Source organism: Pseudonaja textilis, chromosome Z (genome assembly GCF_049901715.1).
Source record: "Pseudonaja textilis isolate UNSWEBS1 chromosome Z, rPseTex1.2, whole genome shotgun sequence".
Taxonomy (NCBI): domain Eukaryota; kingdom Metazoa; phylum Chordata; class Lepidosauria; order Squamata; family Elapidae; genus Pseudonaja; species Pseudonaja textilis.
This window is the reverse complement of record NC_142008.1, coordinates 20,633,980-20,649,531: the sequence shown is the minus strand read 5'-3', so window position 1 is coordinate 20,649,531 and position 15,552 is coordinate 20,633,980. Positions and strand designations below refer to the sequence as shown.

General features: G+C 38.8%; 1 protein-coding gene across 3 annotated transcripts in view; it reads left to right on the top strand.

Annotated features, from left to right (window-relative positions):
- LOC148123934 (A-kinase anchor protein 9-like) overlaps positions 1 to 15,552 on the top strand; it is a 58,715-nt gene that overhangs the window by 16,287 nt on the left and 26,876 nt on the right. For all 3 annotated transcript variants that reach the window (XR_015740209.1, XR_015740208.1, XM_087916947.1), the window contains exons 3-5: positions 2,160 to 2,204; positions 6,520 to 6,573; positions 6,926 to 7,096. Coding sequence is in view for 1 of the 3 variants with exons in the window: in XM_087916947.1 (XP_087773073.1) it covers positions 2,160 to 2,204; positions 6,520 to 6,573; positions 6,926 to 7,096 (270 nt within the window). In the remaining 2 variants the exon portion in view is untranslated. The remainder of the gene's footprint in view (positions 1 to 2,159; positions 2,205 to 6,519; positions 6,574 to 6,925; positions 7,097 to 15,552) is intronic.

The following is a 15,552-nucleotide window of genomic DNA, read 5'->3' as shown; positions in this document are numbered from 1 at the left end:
TCCATCCATCCATCCACCCATCCATCCATCCGCCAGAAGCCTTTTGATAGCTAACAAGAGTTAAAAGCATTACGTGCAAAAGAAACAATAAAATTACAATCCTGACAACAAGTATAACTTATGACCACAGTTGAGCTAAAATTTCTGTTTCTAAATGAGACATTTATTAAGAGTTTTGCCGCATTTTACAATCTTGCTTGCCACAGTTAAGTGAATCACTGCAGTTGTTACGTAAGTAACATGGTTGTTAAGTGAATCTGGCTTCCCATTAACTTTGCTTATCAGAAGATTGGAAAAGATCACACTGGACACTGAAACCAACATAAATATGAAACAGTTCTCAAGCACCTAAATTTTGATCATGTGACCATGAAGATGTTACAATAGTTTTAAGTGTGAAAAATGGTCATACATTATTTTGAGTGATGTTGTAACTTCAAATGGTCACTAACTGACTTGTTGTAAGTTGAGAATTACCTGTAGTTACAATTGATCAGTTCCTGGAGGAAAACACAGATCTTCGGTCTTCCTTGGGATGACAGGGTTGGGACCAACCATATTCGAGGAAGGGAAGGCAATCCCAAAGGACTAGTGCTGCAACAGAAAAGGCATGGCTTTTTATTGAATTCAGAGCATATTAATCCTGTTGGATAGGAAGAGGTAGCTGAAGCATGACAATCAGGCTTGCACCTTCAATTGTACCTTGACCTTCATTGGGAATCGGTGCATTTACATGTTTCCAGTGTTACACAAGAGTACACAAGCACACCCATAACTACTCATGCTCCCACAATCTTTTACACATTCTACTGAACAACCACACATTCAGTTGTAGTTTCTAAGTGAACTTTAAGGGCAGCAACATATAAAGCACATTGTAGTAATTCAGATAAAACCTAACTAGTATGCCGCTAACTGAGAATAGAGCTCCCAATTCATAAATGAATCGCACAAAATGATTTGTGGAATCAGAAGTCTACAGGAATCTCAAAATAATTTACCACTTCTGTCTGTGATAACATAACACTATATAAAACCCTGAAAGATCTCTGGAACTGAATGTCCCTCCAAATTCACAGCCATTTGTTCTGTCAAAGGTTGAGCATAAATCTGTTTGCATCCAAACTCCTATCCTCTAGATATTGAAATTGAATCTTGACTTTATCACTTGGTTGGCTCAGAGTTAAGGTATGTAACTGGGTATTGTCAGCATATTGATATCATTTAACCTCATGCTGCTGGATAACCTTTCCCAGTGGTTCATGTAAATGTAAAACAAGAACAAGGATATTGAAGAGCCAAGAAGTAACCACACAGCAAAACTATAGGTCTTTATCTCCCTACCTACACTAACTAGAACCAGCACTAAAGGAGGAAAGATAACTTCCTCAAGACCACGACTTTTCCCAACCCCCGTGTTGGTCCCTAAGGATACCATGATGGCATGAAAAGTTAGCAAGAGACCAAGAAGGGCCAGGCTTTAATATTTACTTTATTATATTTGGAGATCATTGACCAGCTGAACAAATCTGAGCAGCTTCTATCAAGCACAACACATATTCTGGCCCAACTTTCAGCCCCACTAGATAAACCAGGCCAGGAAATCAATTTCACAGTAAAGCTAAAACTACTTATATTGAGGTTGGCTAATAATCATTTTTTTTTTCCACCTGCAATTGTATGTAATATGACAATCAGCTTTAAGGAATGTCAACATTGTGTTGCTAAAGTCCCTGTAATGTTAGTTTATACTAAAGATTTATACCAGGATTCAAATATGGCCGAAATCACTAAAATAAAATGTTTCCTAACTCCTCAAGGCAACTTGATTATAGGCTCCAAAAGGTTTCTCGCAATTTGATTCCAGGAAAGAGAAATATCAAGAGAGATTCAAATTACCAATTGTCAAGAGTAATCTTTGTTTATTATTCAAGTCTTATTATTCAACCCTTACTTTCAAAAGTCATTACATTTAGCTTCTTTTTTCCAATATAAGAATCTTTTAAAGCATCTTTTAAAACATGTTTTAATTTTAAGCAGTTTTAGCAATAAAAGATGCTGCCTAGCAACTGTTGTTGAAGATACTGAAGGGTTTTATTATCTTCCTATGCTAGAATGTTATAAAAATTCTCATCCTTTTATTTTTATTTCTGTTTTAGCTAGAAAGTGAGATTTCCACTCCAGCAGATGATTACAGCTCAGAGGTAAGATTATGATGTCTTATACGTTGCTTAACAAAACATTTTTCCACACGTGGTGGTCTTGTAAAACTACCCAAAAATTTTGGCAAAAAATCAGAAAATGGTTGGAGGAGATAACCAAAGAACAAATAGACTATAAACCAGAGTTCTTCCTGTTAGGGATCTCTGATAGATATTTATCCAAAAAGACAAAATATGTAATAATCCATATTCTAACCGCAGCTAGATTAGCGTTTGCTCAATGTTGGAAATTACCTCATACACCTTCAGAGCAAATGGTTATTCAGAAAATTTGTGAGTGTGCTGAAATGGATAAATTAACGATAGCATTAAAAAACAAAGAGTCCTCAACATTTTACGACAACTGGGACTCATGGTATAATTGGCTTACACAGAGACAAATTATGTAAATGATAAAAAGTAACTTAAACATAATGGAAAAGAGAAGTAGATTGGATATGATGAAGAGAAATGATCCTTACAGACTGTCACAAAAAGATATCATTCGCTTTTAATTGTATTTCTACCCTATTCTCCCTCCCTCCCCTTCCCTTCTCTCCCTCTATATCCTTTCTCTTTCCCCAACCAGCCTTTATCCGGTGTGCTAGGCCGGGTGTTTTCTTCTTTCCCCCTACCCATCTTTCTTTCTACTTTGTAAATGTATTGTCGATGTGTTTTTAAATTGTAAATTTAATAAAATCTATTTAAAAAAAAACAACAACAGTTTTTTAAATGCTGCTTTTATTTTTATAATTATTTTTATTATGTTAGTTTATTTTAGGTGAGTTTATTTTATGTGAACTATGTGAGTTTATTTTATGTGAAGTATTTTATACAAAACACATCTAAATAAGTATTCCTAAAAATAATTTTAGGAGGAATATTTGTGACCAAATAATATAGTTTTGAAAAAATGGGCTTATCAGTAATTATTAAATATTATTGGACTATTTTGTGGTGTGTAATTGTGTCAATATACATAGACTGTTCCCCTATTTATCACTCTTCTGCTATACCTTCCCATACATTTGTTGGTAGCTTGTTATGTATGCTGCCAGCACACTGTTTAGTTCTTCTTTGCAGTAGTTTAATGTTTTGATAAAATGGAATTTCTTTTGACTTTTCTCAGTAGCTTAGCCTAGCAGGAAGTGTATAAAGTTAAAAATCTCTCAGAATGGACTGATTCCGCAAAGAAATCCAAACTTTTTTAAATTGAAATTGAAATTAATGAACCAACAGAACCCATAAAGAACAAAAAAACAAAAAGAGTTGAATAATTTAATTGCTTCTCCATTAAGAAATATTCCTATAAAATAGAACAAAATGGAATAAATCACAGTATAATAAAATGAAACAAAGACAAATCCAAATTGTTACTTTGCTTTTAGCTCCATTGCTCTTCATATAATTATATCATTCTTGATTTTCTAGCTTCCACATCCCTGAAACTTAGGGCTTTATTTACTTGCCTTTAAGTCAAGCTGGAATAGATCTGTTCTGTTCCTCCCATAAAAAAAAAATACAAAGGAAAAATTAAACCATGTATTTTCATATTTCTTATTGATTCTTTAGAGCAGGGGTGTCCAACCTTTCACCTTCCCTGGGCCACATTAGAAGATGAAAATTTGGTTTGAGCCGCACATAAAATAAAATAACAGTAACGATACCTGATCATCCAAAAAAACCGTAGAAAACATAGTTAACATATTAAATTTATTTGGAAATGAAGTTAGTGAGATGTTTTTATTATTTATTAAAAATTATTTATTTTTTATCACGTTTTTTTTATCATGGTTTATTTTCTGGCCAAATTTTGCAGGGGGAGAAAGCTTGCCCGCCTCGCGCCTACCTCTCCTCTTGCAAATGGCCCGGCTGGATGAGGCAGGACTGGAAGGCAGAAGCAGCGGCGGGGGAAGAAGCAGCAGTGGCGGCGGGGGCAGAAGCGGCAGCAGCAACAGCAGGAGGTGGCGCTCTGATGGCGCCCGCCTTTTCTGTTGCTGCTTGGCCTGGCGCTCGCCTCGCCCGCCTCGCGCCTGCCTCTCCTCCTCCTCCTCCTCACTGGCTCTGGCACGAAGGTTGGGGTGGGCATTGGGTCGCATTATGAGGCGACCTGGGCCGCATGCGGCCCCTGGGCCTGGGTTGGACAAGCCTGCTTTAGAGTTTGAATTTCTTGAATTTCTCTCATGATCTCTATCTAGATTTATCAGTTCAAATCTGTCGATCAGATTTAAGTTTTTCTTTTTTGTGTCTGACCCTCTTGGGATGGGATTTTCCCCACATGCTACAGAATTATATTTATAAAATTGATGATTAGAATTTGAATTAAATTGAATTCGTTATGGATTCACAAGAGGCCTATATCAGGCCTATAACTGGAAGCTTAGAAAATGATTATAGTCAGGCCTACATGTTGACTACTATTCATTAATAGGGAACCAATTTTTTTCTGTTTTTGCGTAAAAGGAGAGCAACAATCCTTTCCAGTGGCAGTTCTTTTTTTACCAATGAATAATGTTTTAGAATGAAGAGAAGTGTTTCTTTGCAGACATGGCATTCAATTCTTTAAGAATTTCCTCTTCCCAGGAGGTTGGCAGTCATGGCTGATTGAATACAGGATACAGAGTTTTAATGAGGCCCAATCTCTTCACTACAATCTGTTCTATGCCATTGTCCAACTCTCGTTGGTTCCTTCACCCCTAGGGCTATTTCTCATGGAGAGACTCATCCATACAAGTTGTTGTTGAGCGCACCTTTTGCATCCTCTGTCAAATTATTTATTGAACTTAGAATGGAATAACAGAGTTGGAAAGGACCTTGGAGGCCTTCTAGTCCAGCCTCCTGCCTAGGCAATGAAACTGTACACCAGTTTAGGCAAACAATTATCCAACATCTTTTAAAAAAACTTCCAGTGTTGCATTCACAATTTCTGGAGGCAAGTTGTTCCACTGATTAATTGTTGTAACTGTCAGGCAATATCTCCTTAGTTCTAAGTTGTTTCTCTCCTTGATTAGTTTCCAGCCAGTGCTTCTTCTCCTATCCTCAGGTGCTTTGGAGAATAGCTTGACTCCCTCTTCTTTGGGGCAGCCCCTGAGATATTGAACACTGCTATCATGTCTCCCCTAGTCCTTCTTTTCATTAGACTAGACATACCCAGTTCCTGCAACAGTTCTTCATATATTTTAGCCTCCAGTTTCCTAATCATCTTGGTTGCTCTTTTCTGCACTCTTTCTAGAGTCTCAATGTATTTTTTTACATTGTGGCGACCAAAACTGAATGCAGTATTCCAACTGTGGCCTTACCAAGGCATTATAAAGTGGTATTAACACTTCATATGATCTTGATTCTGTTCCTGTTTATGCAGCTGAGGACTATGTTAGATTTTTTAGTAGCTGCTGCACACTGCTGGTTCCTATTTAAATGGTTGTCCACTAGGACTGCGAGATCCCTCTCACAACTCAGAATCCAACTTTTTGAAAACCTCAGGAGTTTTGTATCAGCTGTTATATTGGATATGTTTGAAATATAGAACCTGTGATGTATTTTCCAAATATAAGTTACTTATAATTGTTACTTCTGTTTTGTTCCATTTGAGTCTTGGAATCATACTCAGTAAGTTTCTTCCACAAGTTAAGTTCAGTAACTGGTGATCACCTGAATGTGTCTACATAAATTTTTGGCAGTAGCATGGAAGTGTCTTATAATTTTTTCTTCCATGTTTTTCTCTCTCTCAATGTAGTCTTAATCCTGGGATTTGTTGATGTCCTTCATCTTAACTACTAATCGGGTCTGACCAATTTGTTAGGATCTGTCAGTTTTGGTTAGATACTTCCTCCTCTGTAACTCTTCCTTTATAGTTCCTCAAACTATATCAGAAACTTTATTAGATTTCTATTACTTTTTGATGGAAAAACATTTTGTATTACAATGCAATGGAAACCTTGATGTATTTTCTTTTTTAAAGTACATACGTTATCCATTATATGTTTATCAGGCACACTTTTGCATTAAGAAAAAAAATCCTGATTCTGTAAATACTGTAATTCTGTAAAAATTCAATGAAATCCTTTAAATGTGTTTTTTTTTTCATTCTCCAAGTTGTTGGGAAAAAATATTACAAAACACGAGGCTTCTCCTTATTTTACTTTACTGACAAGATTATCTTGTCTTGATTAAGTAAACTGGAGATATAATTAATCAGAAGTAAATATGAGACTATTGTATACTTATTAGAGGACAGATACTTATTTCTAAAAAGACATCAATTGCATTCTAAGTTGTATTTTAAAGTGTAACCCATAGAGACATTTTTCTCATGCAGATAAATGGTGGAAATTTTTTGACAAGAACTGATGTACCTTCTGACTTTATTAGGGTACAGTATTTATAATGAATTTGTGGCAGTTAATACTAAAACACTAAGTAATTTGCTTTGAGAAATGAATTAAGACTATTAACTGCAACTCTTCTACTTGCATGCCATAATAATTTTTAGTTTATGTACTCTATCCTTCTGTTGCATTTTCACAGTATTGAGAAGACAACTTTTAAAATTTAATTTGTATTAATATGCTGCTGCTGTTATAGAGCAAGCTATACTAATAAAATTAGCTTACATAGCAATGCTCTAAAGTACTGTCTCATTTCGCAAAAATTTTTTTTTGCATATCTTCACTTTAAAACAATGTTATACCATGCTGGGTTTTAAGAACCTTGAATTGGTTTAGGAAGAAGAATTGGAATTTGGAGAGAAGTATACTGATCATGAGGTGCAGAATACTGTAACAGAACTGGAGATGATGAAGAATGAATTGGCTGGAAAGCAGCAAGAGATTGAAGAGCTAAATAAAGAGCTAGAAGAAATGAGGGCAGCGTATGGTACAGATGGATTGCAACAGGTATAATTACCTTATGTTGCTTTCTGCATGCTTGGTACAATCTGAGTTGCTGAAAATGTTCATTTTTTGTTTCATTTACTGATACTAATATTAGAAGTATAATTTTTGCTTCACCTTTCACATTTTTGGTTCAGTTCTTAATGACTTACGTTCGATAAAAAATATTAGGGTTATTTTTTTTGGAATACTCCCTAGTTTTTTTTACACAAAGGACAGTGAAATTAGTGTTCCTCTTATAAATCAAGAAAGTGGTCAATAACTTAATGGTGCTTAAAATTTATCCATTTTGGGGGAACTTGGATAATCTATGCTAATCAATTAAATTTCTAATCCAGTTCTTAGAAGAACACTAAGGAATCACTTTGGATACTGGAATTGGTCGCATACAATCTAAATTAAATAATGTCTGCACAATAAAATATATACACATAGTTATCATTTGTATTCTGTGTACATTATCCTGCTATTGTGCATATTTTATTTAGTATGTGCCTATAGTACACAATCTTTATCTGTCCTTTTGGATTATTGATGAAATAGTGATGGAAAATAGCATTTTAAAGTAATCAACTTTTTCCCTTTTTTTACTATATCGGTTTTCTCTTCTCTTATATAAAGATTATATTTTTTACCTTTATTTTTCAAATTATGACAGATACGATAATTACAGGAAGATTTCAGAAAATGCACTTATAAGGTGTTTCTGTGTCTATTTACTGTTAGGCATTGTATACTTATGATGTAAAGTTTTGTGGTGCTTATATATCACTTTATAGTTCTTTGCAGCACTTTCTGGGACATTTACAATGTTAGCATTGTATACTCCAACAATCTGGGTCCTCATTTTATCAATCTCATAAGGATAGAAGGATGATTCAACCTCAAGCCCTGTTGGGGTCAAACTCCAGGTTATGGGCAGAGTTAGCCTGCAATATTTCTAACCATTGTGCCACCACCTGGCCTCTTTATAAAAGATAAAAGAAGTTAATTAGAAATGGAATAGAATAAGATTTGAACTGTGGAAGATGCTGAAGTAATTTTTTTTGTGATTTCCTACTTGCAAATCTTTATTTTTATGACTAAAATATTTAAAGTATGTCAGGGTTTTGTCATTGTCCTTCCAAACATTATTCCAGGAAATGTAAGTATTCTCTGCTAAAACAAGGAAATGTAATATTTGATATGTGATATACACAGCGGTACAGTGCTTTTTTTCTATTTGTTCTTATAATCCACAATTCTTATTAAATATTCTTATTATTTTTGCATAAAATCCTTAAAAGCAAAGAAATGCTCCATAATGATGTACGCTGTAGAGCAGGGATATCAAACTGACATTGTCATGACGGCATCACATGATGTATCAGGTCTTTTTCCCCCTTCACTAAATCGGGTGTGGCCGTGGCCATGGCATGAGGCATCCGACCCTCAGGCCAGGAGTTTGACAGCCCTGGTTTAGGAGGTCCCAGGCCACCCAAAACTTATGTTCTAACATGTATGAATAATTAGTAATAAATAGTAATAGTTGCTCATGATTTGTTGAAGCAGTTTTGTTTTACACCTTTACTTTTAATTAAATTATTTAGTTAAAATTACTTTGTTGAAATATTCTGTTTCTCAATACAAGTCTGGAAGGATATAACATTTATTTATTTGATTGATTAATTTGTATCCCACCTTTATTACTTTATGAGTAACTTACTAGTATAAATTTGCTCTCTTTATAGAAAATAAATTACCCTTAATACTAATTTTTAGTAAAAAGTTGGGAGTTTTTCAGAGTACATTTTATCTCACTTATTTATTTGCCTAAATAAATTGCCTAGCTTACATGTTTGCATTTCACTAAATTTAGCATGTAACATTGTTATTCTATGTTGCCTTAGATTTAGGTTTTAATAAAAGATAAATACTCAATGAAAAAAAATTCCTTAACAAGATTTTTATAAGTTTTAATATTAAAACTTAATGGTTTAAAATCATTGTGTTGGTTTAGTATAGTATTTGCACGAGAAAGTATTTGCTGAAGTTTTGGGCATATGAGTTTTAAAAATCCAGATATAATTATAGTGCTCATCTTTCCACTGTAGGTAGTCCTCAGTCTATGACCAGTCACGTAAAGTTATGATGAACCCCAAAATGGGACTTAGAATCTGGATTCAAAGTCCCAATGTCCATGTTCCTTGGGTCATGTGACTGCATTTTTGGCGCTTGGCATATTTATGGCCATTCTCAGCACCGGTTGACTGTGATTTATGACATTTTTGCCAGAAACCAGCATTTATTTCCTCTTTCTGGCAAAACCTGTCCCAGAGTAAACAATGGTTTGCTTAACAACTACTGGGTTGTTTAATGCCTGCCACAAAAAAGGTCTTAAATTAGATATGAGAGAGTCCCACTTTTCATGATGTTATGACCCAAAGTGTCGGCTCAATTACAATAAGTTGGAGACTGTATCTCTTACTATATAATCTTTTGATACCTTGTTTTTGTGTTTGCCCATTTAGTATCACAATTATGTTTTATATTTATAAAAGAAGTCCTGAAAATACTTTCAGTACAATTTGTATACTGATTCTAGATACCATAATATACTGGAGTGCATCTATAGAGAATTGAGAGTGTAATTGATTGTCACAAGTTAGAAGTCTATACTATGTTATGATGTTTGCTAAATATGGATAATGTTTAAATACGGGTAAAAACTTTTTAAAAATAATTTATTGGATTGATTTAAACATGCAGGAAACTATAAAACAGAACTCTAATCTCTTTTCTAGTTTTACATACTTATCATACAATATATTTCTTGATTTTCGTAATGTAGCTTTTTTTAGTAAGAAAATTGAAAACGAAAAATAGCACATTCAAGTGAAAATGAGGCTAAGTAAAGATTCCAATTTGTAGTCTAATATTGTAATACATTTTCCTTACTTTACTTCCACCATTTACATTATCCTATCCCATCTGCTATAATTGATGTAAGGAAATATTTGGTTTATGCTTGCTTTTTCAACTCTGAGGTCATTTTATATTCTTCTAAAGATGAACATAGCCTCCAAGTCCTGAAAGAGAAACCAAGGCACCTTCCGACTTAAAATTGCATTGGATTGATGGTTGGAACAACTATTTCCTGATAAAATATGTCTTGCATATTCAGCAGTGGTTCGGCCTTTTTCAGCCAAACCGGTACTAAAAAAAGCCTCTGACGATCAGCTGAGAGGAGGAAAAAACCACCTCCAACAATCAGCTCAGATGAGAAAGAAGAGAAAAGCGTAGGATTGTTCCTCCCACCTGCCCCTGCGCTTTTCTCTTCTTTATCCTCTCAGCTGATTGGCACTGTAGGCCTCAGCTGGTGTGGGGAAAGGTGCGTGTGCATATTAGGTGAGCACGCCTGTGTGCAATCATTGAACCAGTAGTGGATCTTGCTGCTTATGTGCAGCAATATTTATTTCAGTCCAATGGGATAATATACATTGGATTCCATTTCTTTTTTAACATTGTCCCCATTTGTCCTTTTGTTTTATCTTTTTGCAGCATGATATTTGAATGATTGCTAATTGTTTGATGATGGAAGTTTTAGTTGTTTGGATTTTTGGCAGTGGTGGGATTCAAATAATTTAACAACCGGTTCTTTGCCCTAATGTCCAGATGGGTAGGTGTGGCTGGGTGGTCATATGACTGAGTGGGTGTGGCCAACTCAATGTCACTCACGGTGAGGGGCGCTTCACCTCACCTGTCCTCTCGTGACTGTGGGGATGCTTCAATGGTCATAAGTGTGAAAAATGGTCATGTCACCCTTTTCAGTGCCATTGTCACTTGGAATGGCCACTAAATGTACTATTATATGTCAAGTATTACATGTACAAAAATACAAAAAGCTTCTTTGCTTGCAAAAATACCAAACATTAGATTAGAAATGGGGGAATACACACCGAAGATCAATGATAGCCAGAGCCATCATGAATACCTAAACCATTCTGTCTGAATATTTATTTATTTATTTATTGAATTTATATTGTCGGCTATTCACCCATGGCAACTTGTCGAGGCTTACACAATGTAAAACCGTATTTAAAACAACAACAATAAAAACTAACAAAAAGAATCAAATTAATACAGTACAATAGAACAAAATCTGGAAAAAAATAAAAAATAAAAAATCACTCCCCAAAGGAATACCTTCCTTTTCATCAGCAATACCTGCAAGCGTATTGAGTTACAAATCAGGCAGGATACCAGAGCGCCTTGAGGAATTAAAATAGTTAAAATGCAACGATAACTATCAGCAGCCAATTCTTGCTCATAAAGTAAAACCCTTTAATAGAGAGGTCATTTAAGCTGTCCAGAAAGTGGATGGGCATATTCTCCACTGAGCCAAAGGGAGAATCCAGGATGGGTAGTCCCTAGTCTCCTAGCTCTGCAGACTGAGTTGAAAAACTTAGGACACACCCTCTGGTAATGGTCCCCAGTTCTTCACTCGGTCTCAGCGTGTTCAGACCATCTTTTAAGAGCTCTGAATAGTTAGGATTGTAGAAGAATATTCACCCCCTGGATTACGCTTTTTTTTGCAAAGAGGCTTAGAACAGGTTTGACAGCTTGCCGGTTTAGCACTTTCATTTTTTTGCACCTTTTCTTCCATTTTGTGTTCTTTTGCTTGTTATTTTAATTTTTTGACTTTCCTTGCTGGTAGACTGGTTTTTTTTCTATTTTTTGCCAAAACATGAGTGGAGGTGACCCTGAGAGCCTGTGTGGCCTGGGCTGGGGCGGCATTTGGCTTCTTATCTAATTCGCCTTCTCTTGATCCATTTTCCCTTGCCTGGGAAGAGCCGCAGCTACCGCTTAGCGCTTCTGTCCCTTTTTGGTGGTGGCAGCCATTTATTTCGTTTGGGGACAATCTTTCAGTTCGTCTTCAGGATTGTCCTTTGGGGAGCGTGTTCTGGACATCAGGATTAAATCCCCAGAGCACCATGGCAGCTGTGACACGCTTGAGTCTGCCTGATAATTGGGCCATCAAAGCATCAGCGACCACATCTTTTTTTACTCGGGCCTCTTTGTGGTGGCTGAGGCAGCTACAGGGCAGAATCCCACCTGAGGCTCTCAGGGTGCATCAGGACCTGAATACGATTATAGCTGCGGCTCAATTGACTGCTGATGCCACCCTCACATTAGCCAAATTTTCTTCCAGAGCCATGGCCTCTTCCATAACAGCACACAGGCATCTCTGGCTAAGAAATTGGCAGATGGATATCCAAACCAAATGGAAACTGGTGTTGGCTCCCTTTAAGAGAGAGAGACTTTTTGGGGAGGCCCTGGATCCTTTTCTGACAGAAACCAGGGACAAGCGAAAGATCCTACCCTCACAGGGGAGGTGTTTTGATTACAGGTCTCATCCCTACTACAAGAAGCCCTCCTTTAAACAGGGGGAAGCTAGGTCAGGCTTTCCCCATCAAAGTAGACCCTTTTTCCAGAGATCCTCATCTCAGGTCGATAGACAAGCCTTTGCCGCCAGAGGGCATCAAAGGCAAGAGAGCAGAAGGTCCTTTAGGGGTTCCAACAGACCCTTCAGGCGCAACAAGTGACACCCGAGCCTCATCCCCCATAGGGGTCATCTGGGACTGTTCTGGCAGAGGTGGGAACAGACCACGATGGACACTTGGATCATGTCAATCATATGGTCGGGTCTCTCTCTAGAGTTTCTCTCCTCCCCCCCAAGAGCCTTTGTGTGCTGCCGCATCTCCAGGGTCCCCTCAAAGAGGGATCTCATGGAATCGGCAATTCAACATCTGCTGGACATTCGGGCTATCTAGCCGGTTCCAGTAGACCAGGAGAGAAAGGGTTTCTATTCAATGTTGTTTGTGATTCCAAAGGCCTCGGGGAGGTGGCGAGCAATCCTCAACCTGAAAGGGCTCAACAGACATCTAATCTACTGAAGGTTCAAGATGCATTCCCTCCACTCCATTCTAGAGGGACTGCAGGAGGGAGATTTTTTGGCCTCAGTAGACTTCACGGAGGCCTACCTCTATGTGCCCATATACCCCAACCACTGCCAGTTCCTGAGGTTTTGCTATGGCTGCTGCCATTTTCAATACAGGGCTCTCCCGTTTGGCCTGTCATCAACCCTTTGGACTTTTACCAAGCTCTTGGCAGCGGTACCAGCACATCTCAGAGCCTTACCCATAAGGATCCAATGCTATTTGGATGACATCCTGATAGCATCCTCTTCCAGATCCCAGGCGGAGGAGGATCTTATGTTGACAATCAGGATTCTTCGAGAGCACGGGTTCTTGATAAACCTGGACAAATGCCACCTAGTACCATCGACTCGGCTCTTGCATTTGGGGGCTATTATAGACACCTTGGCCGGACAGGTTTTTCTCTCACAGGAGCGTTGAGATAGTATCAGGGAAGTCACATCGCTGATCCTGTCTTCCAGAGAGGCGTCTATCATCTTGCTGTCTCGGTATCTGTCATCTTGCTGTATCTTCTCGGCAAAATGATACCGTGCTTCGGGATTGTCCCGTGGGCCTGCTTCCATGCCTGAACCCTTCAGTGGTTCCTGCTCCCTTACCAGAGGGCGAGCAGGGGCGACTCTCCAAGAAGGGTTCGCTTCCCCTCGCCAGTTTTTCGTTCCCTCCATTGGTGGCAGTCCCGAGCCATGGATCAGGAATGCTTGTACAGGGAACCCCAGAGGATTACCATCACCACTGCCGCCAGTCTCTATGATTGGGGGGCCCACTTGGGAGTCCAGGTCACCAGGGGAGGTGGTTACAAGAGGAGCTTGCACACAACATAAATTGGCTAGAACTCAGGGCTGCCCGCTTAGTGCTCAAGGATCTAAGCCAGGAGATGGTGTGGGGACATGTTCTTCTCCTCATGGACAATGTGGCTACGAAGGCCCACATAAACCAGTAGGGCGGCACATGCTCCAGATCTCTAATGCAGGAGGCAACTCAGTTGTGCAGGTGGGCAGAGAGAAACCTGTTGTCCCTATGAGCAGAACATATCTCGGGAGTATCCAACGTGCAGGCAAACTGGTTGAGCAGGGCCACGGTCGACCAGTCAGAATGGCGACTGCATCTCAGTCTGTCCCGGGGAGCGTAAGAGGTCAACAGTCTCCGGTGCAGATGTCCCCAGGGACTATTATATGCCTTCCCACCCTTCCACTGATTCCAGAGTCAGTCAGGAAAGTACTGATAGAAAGGGCGGAAGTTCTGTTGGTAGACCCTACTGGCCGAAGAGTCCTTGGTTCGCTGACCTGGTGAGCCTGTCAGTCACCAAACCCTGGAGAATTCCCCTGCACAAGATCTTCCTCAGCCAGGGCTTGATAGAGCACCCAGATCCAGCCTGGTTTGGGTTGACTGTCTGGCACTTGAGCGGGGGATCCTGAAACAGGAGTAGTTTTCCACAAAGGTCATTCAGACCATCCAGGAGGCCAGAAGACCTTCCATGACCAGGATATATAATACAACGTGGAAGATTTTCTGCAGTTGGTGCACTAGTCACCAATTGGAACCCACTGTTGCTTCTATTGCAAAGGTATTAGAATTCCTGCAGGACGAGGGAGCTTCTGGTGGCAGGACAGGGCGAACGGAGGTGAAGAAGAAGACTGTTGCAGTCTTTGAACACCTTTTCTGGCGCCAGGAGCGATCCCCCAGTGATACACGAACCCCGGAGAGGTTCGTGTCAACATGGAGAACCTCGAGCTGCAGAGTGGGGAAGGCAACCCCACGACAGTGAAGAGGAAAGCTCCCAAGCCCGGCGCAAAAGAGTAAGCTGTCATTCTATGGTGGCTTCAAGTCCGGTCTGCCACTTGAGTGAATAAGCAAAGCAGTGACAGCCTGCGAGGCCGAGAGTAACAGGAACAGAGAAACGGTTTATAACTTGGAACCTTTGAAGACTGAAGAGAGCAGAATGACAGAAGAATGATAGCATAAATTCTTCTCTCCTGGTTGTGATTAGCACCTTTCAGAAGTCGGGCGGAAAGCGGCCAGAAAAGCAGTTGGGAAAATGAAAGGATTATAATGGAGAGCGGAAAAGCTTAAGCACAAAGGTGAAAGCACAGATTTACCCTGTGAAAGGGAAGCTCTGGGGAAAGAGGGAGATTGCTAAAACCAGGAGATCGGAGGTCCGGAATTGGTGAGGGGCTTCATCTGATTTTTGGACCTTTCTTTTTGACTTTACTTGAGAAAAGGGAGGTAACGGAGGTGAAAGAATACTGACATTGATTGAGTCTTATGAATCCTCAGATCTGAGCACAACATGACTATCACATCTATTTAATATTGTGGAGAAGACAAACTGAGCATTATATTGGTCTTTGGATGATTTGTATGTTGATTTAAAAGTTGGAAAGCAAAGAAGGAAGAAGAAGCAAGAGGAAGAAGGCAGAGACGAATAGAAGGCTGGGAAAGACGGTTTTGGGACTGCAGATTAGTCAGCACATTACACCATTT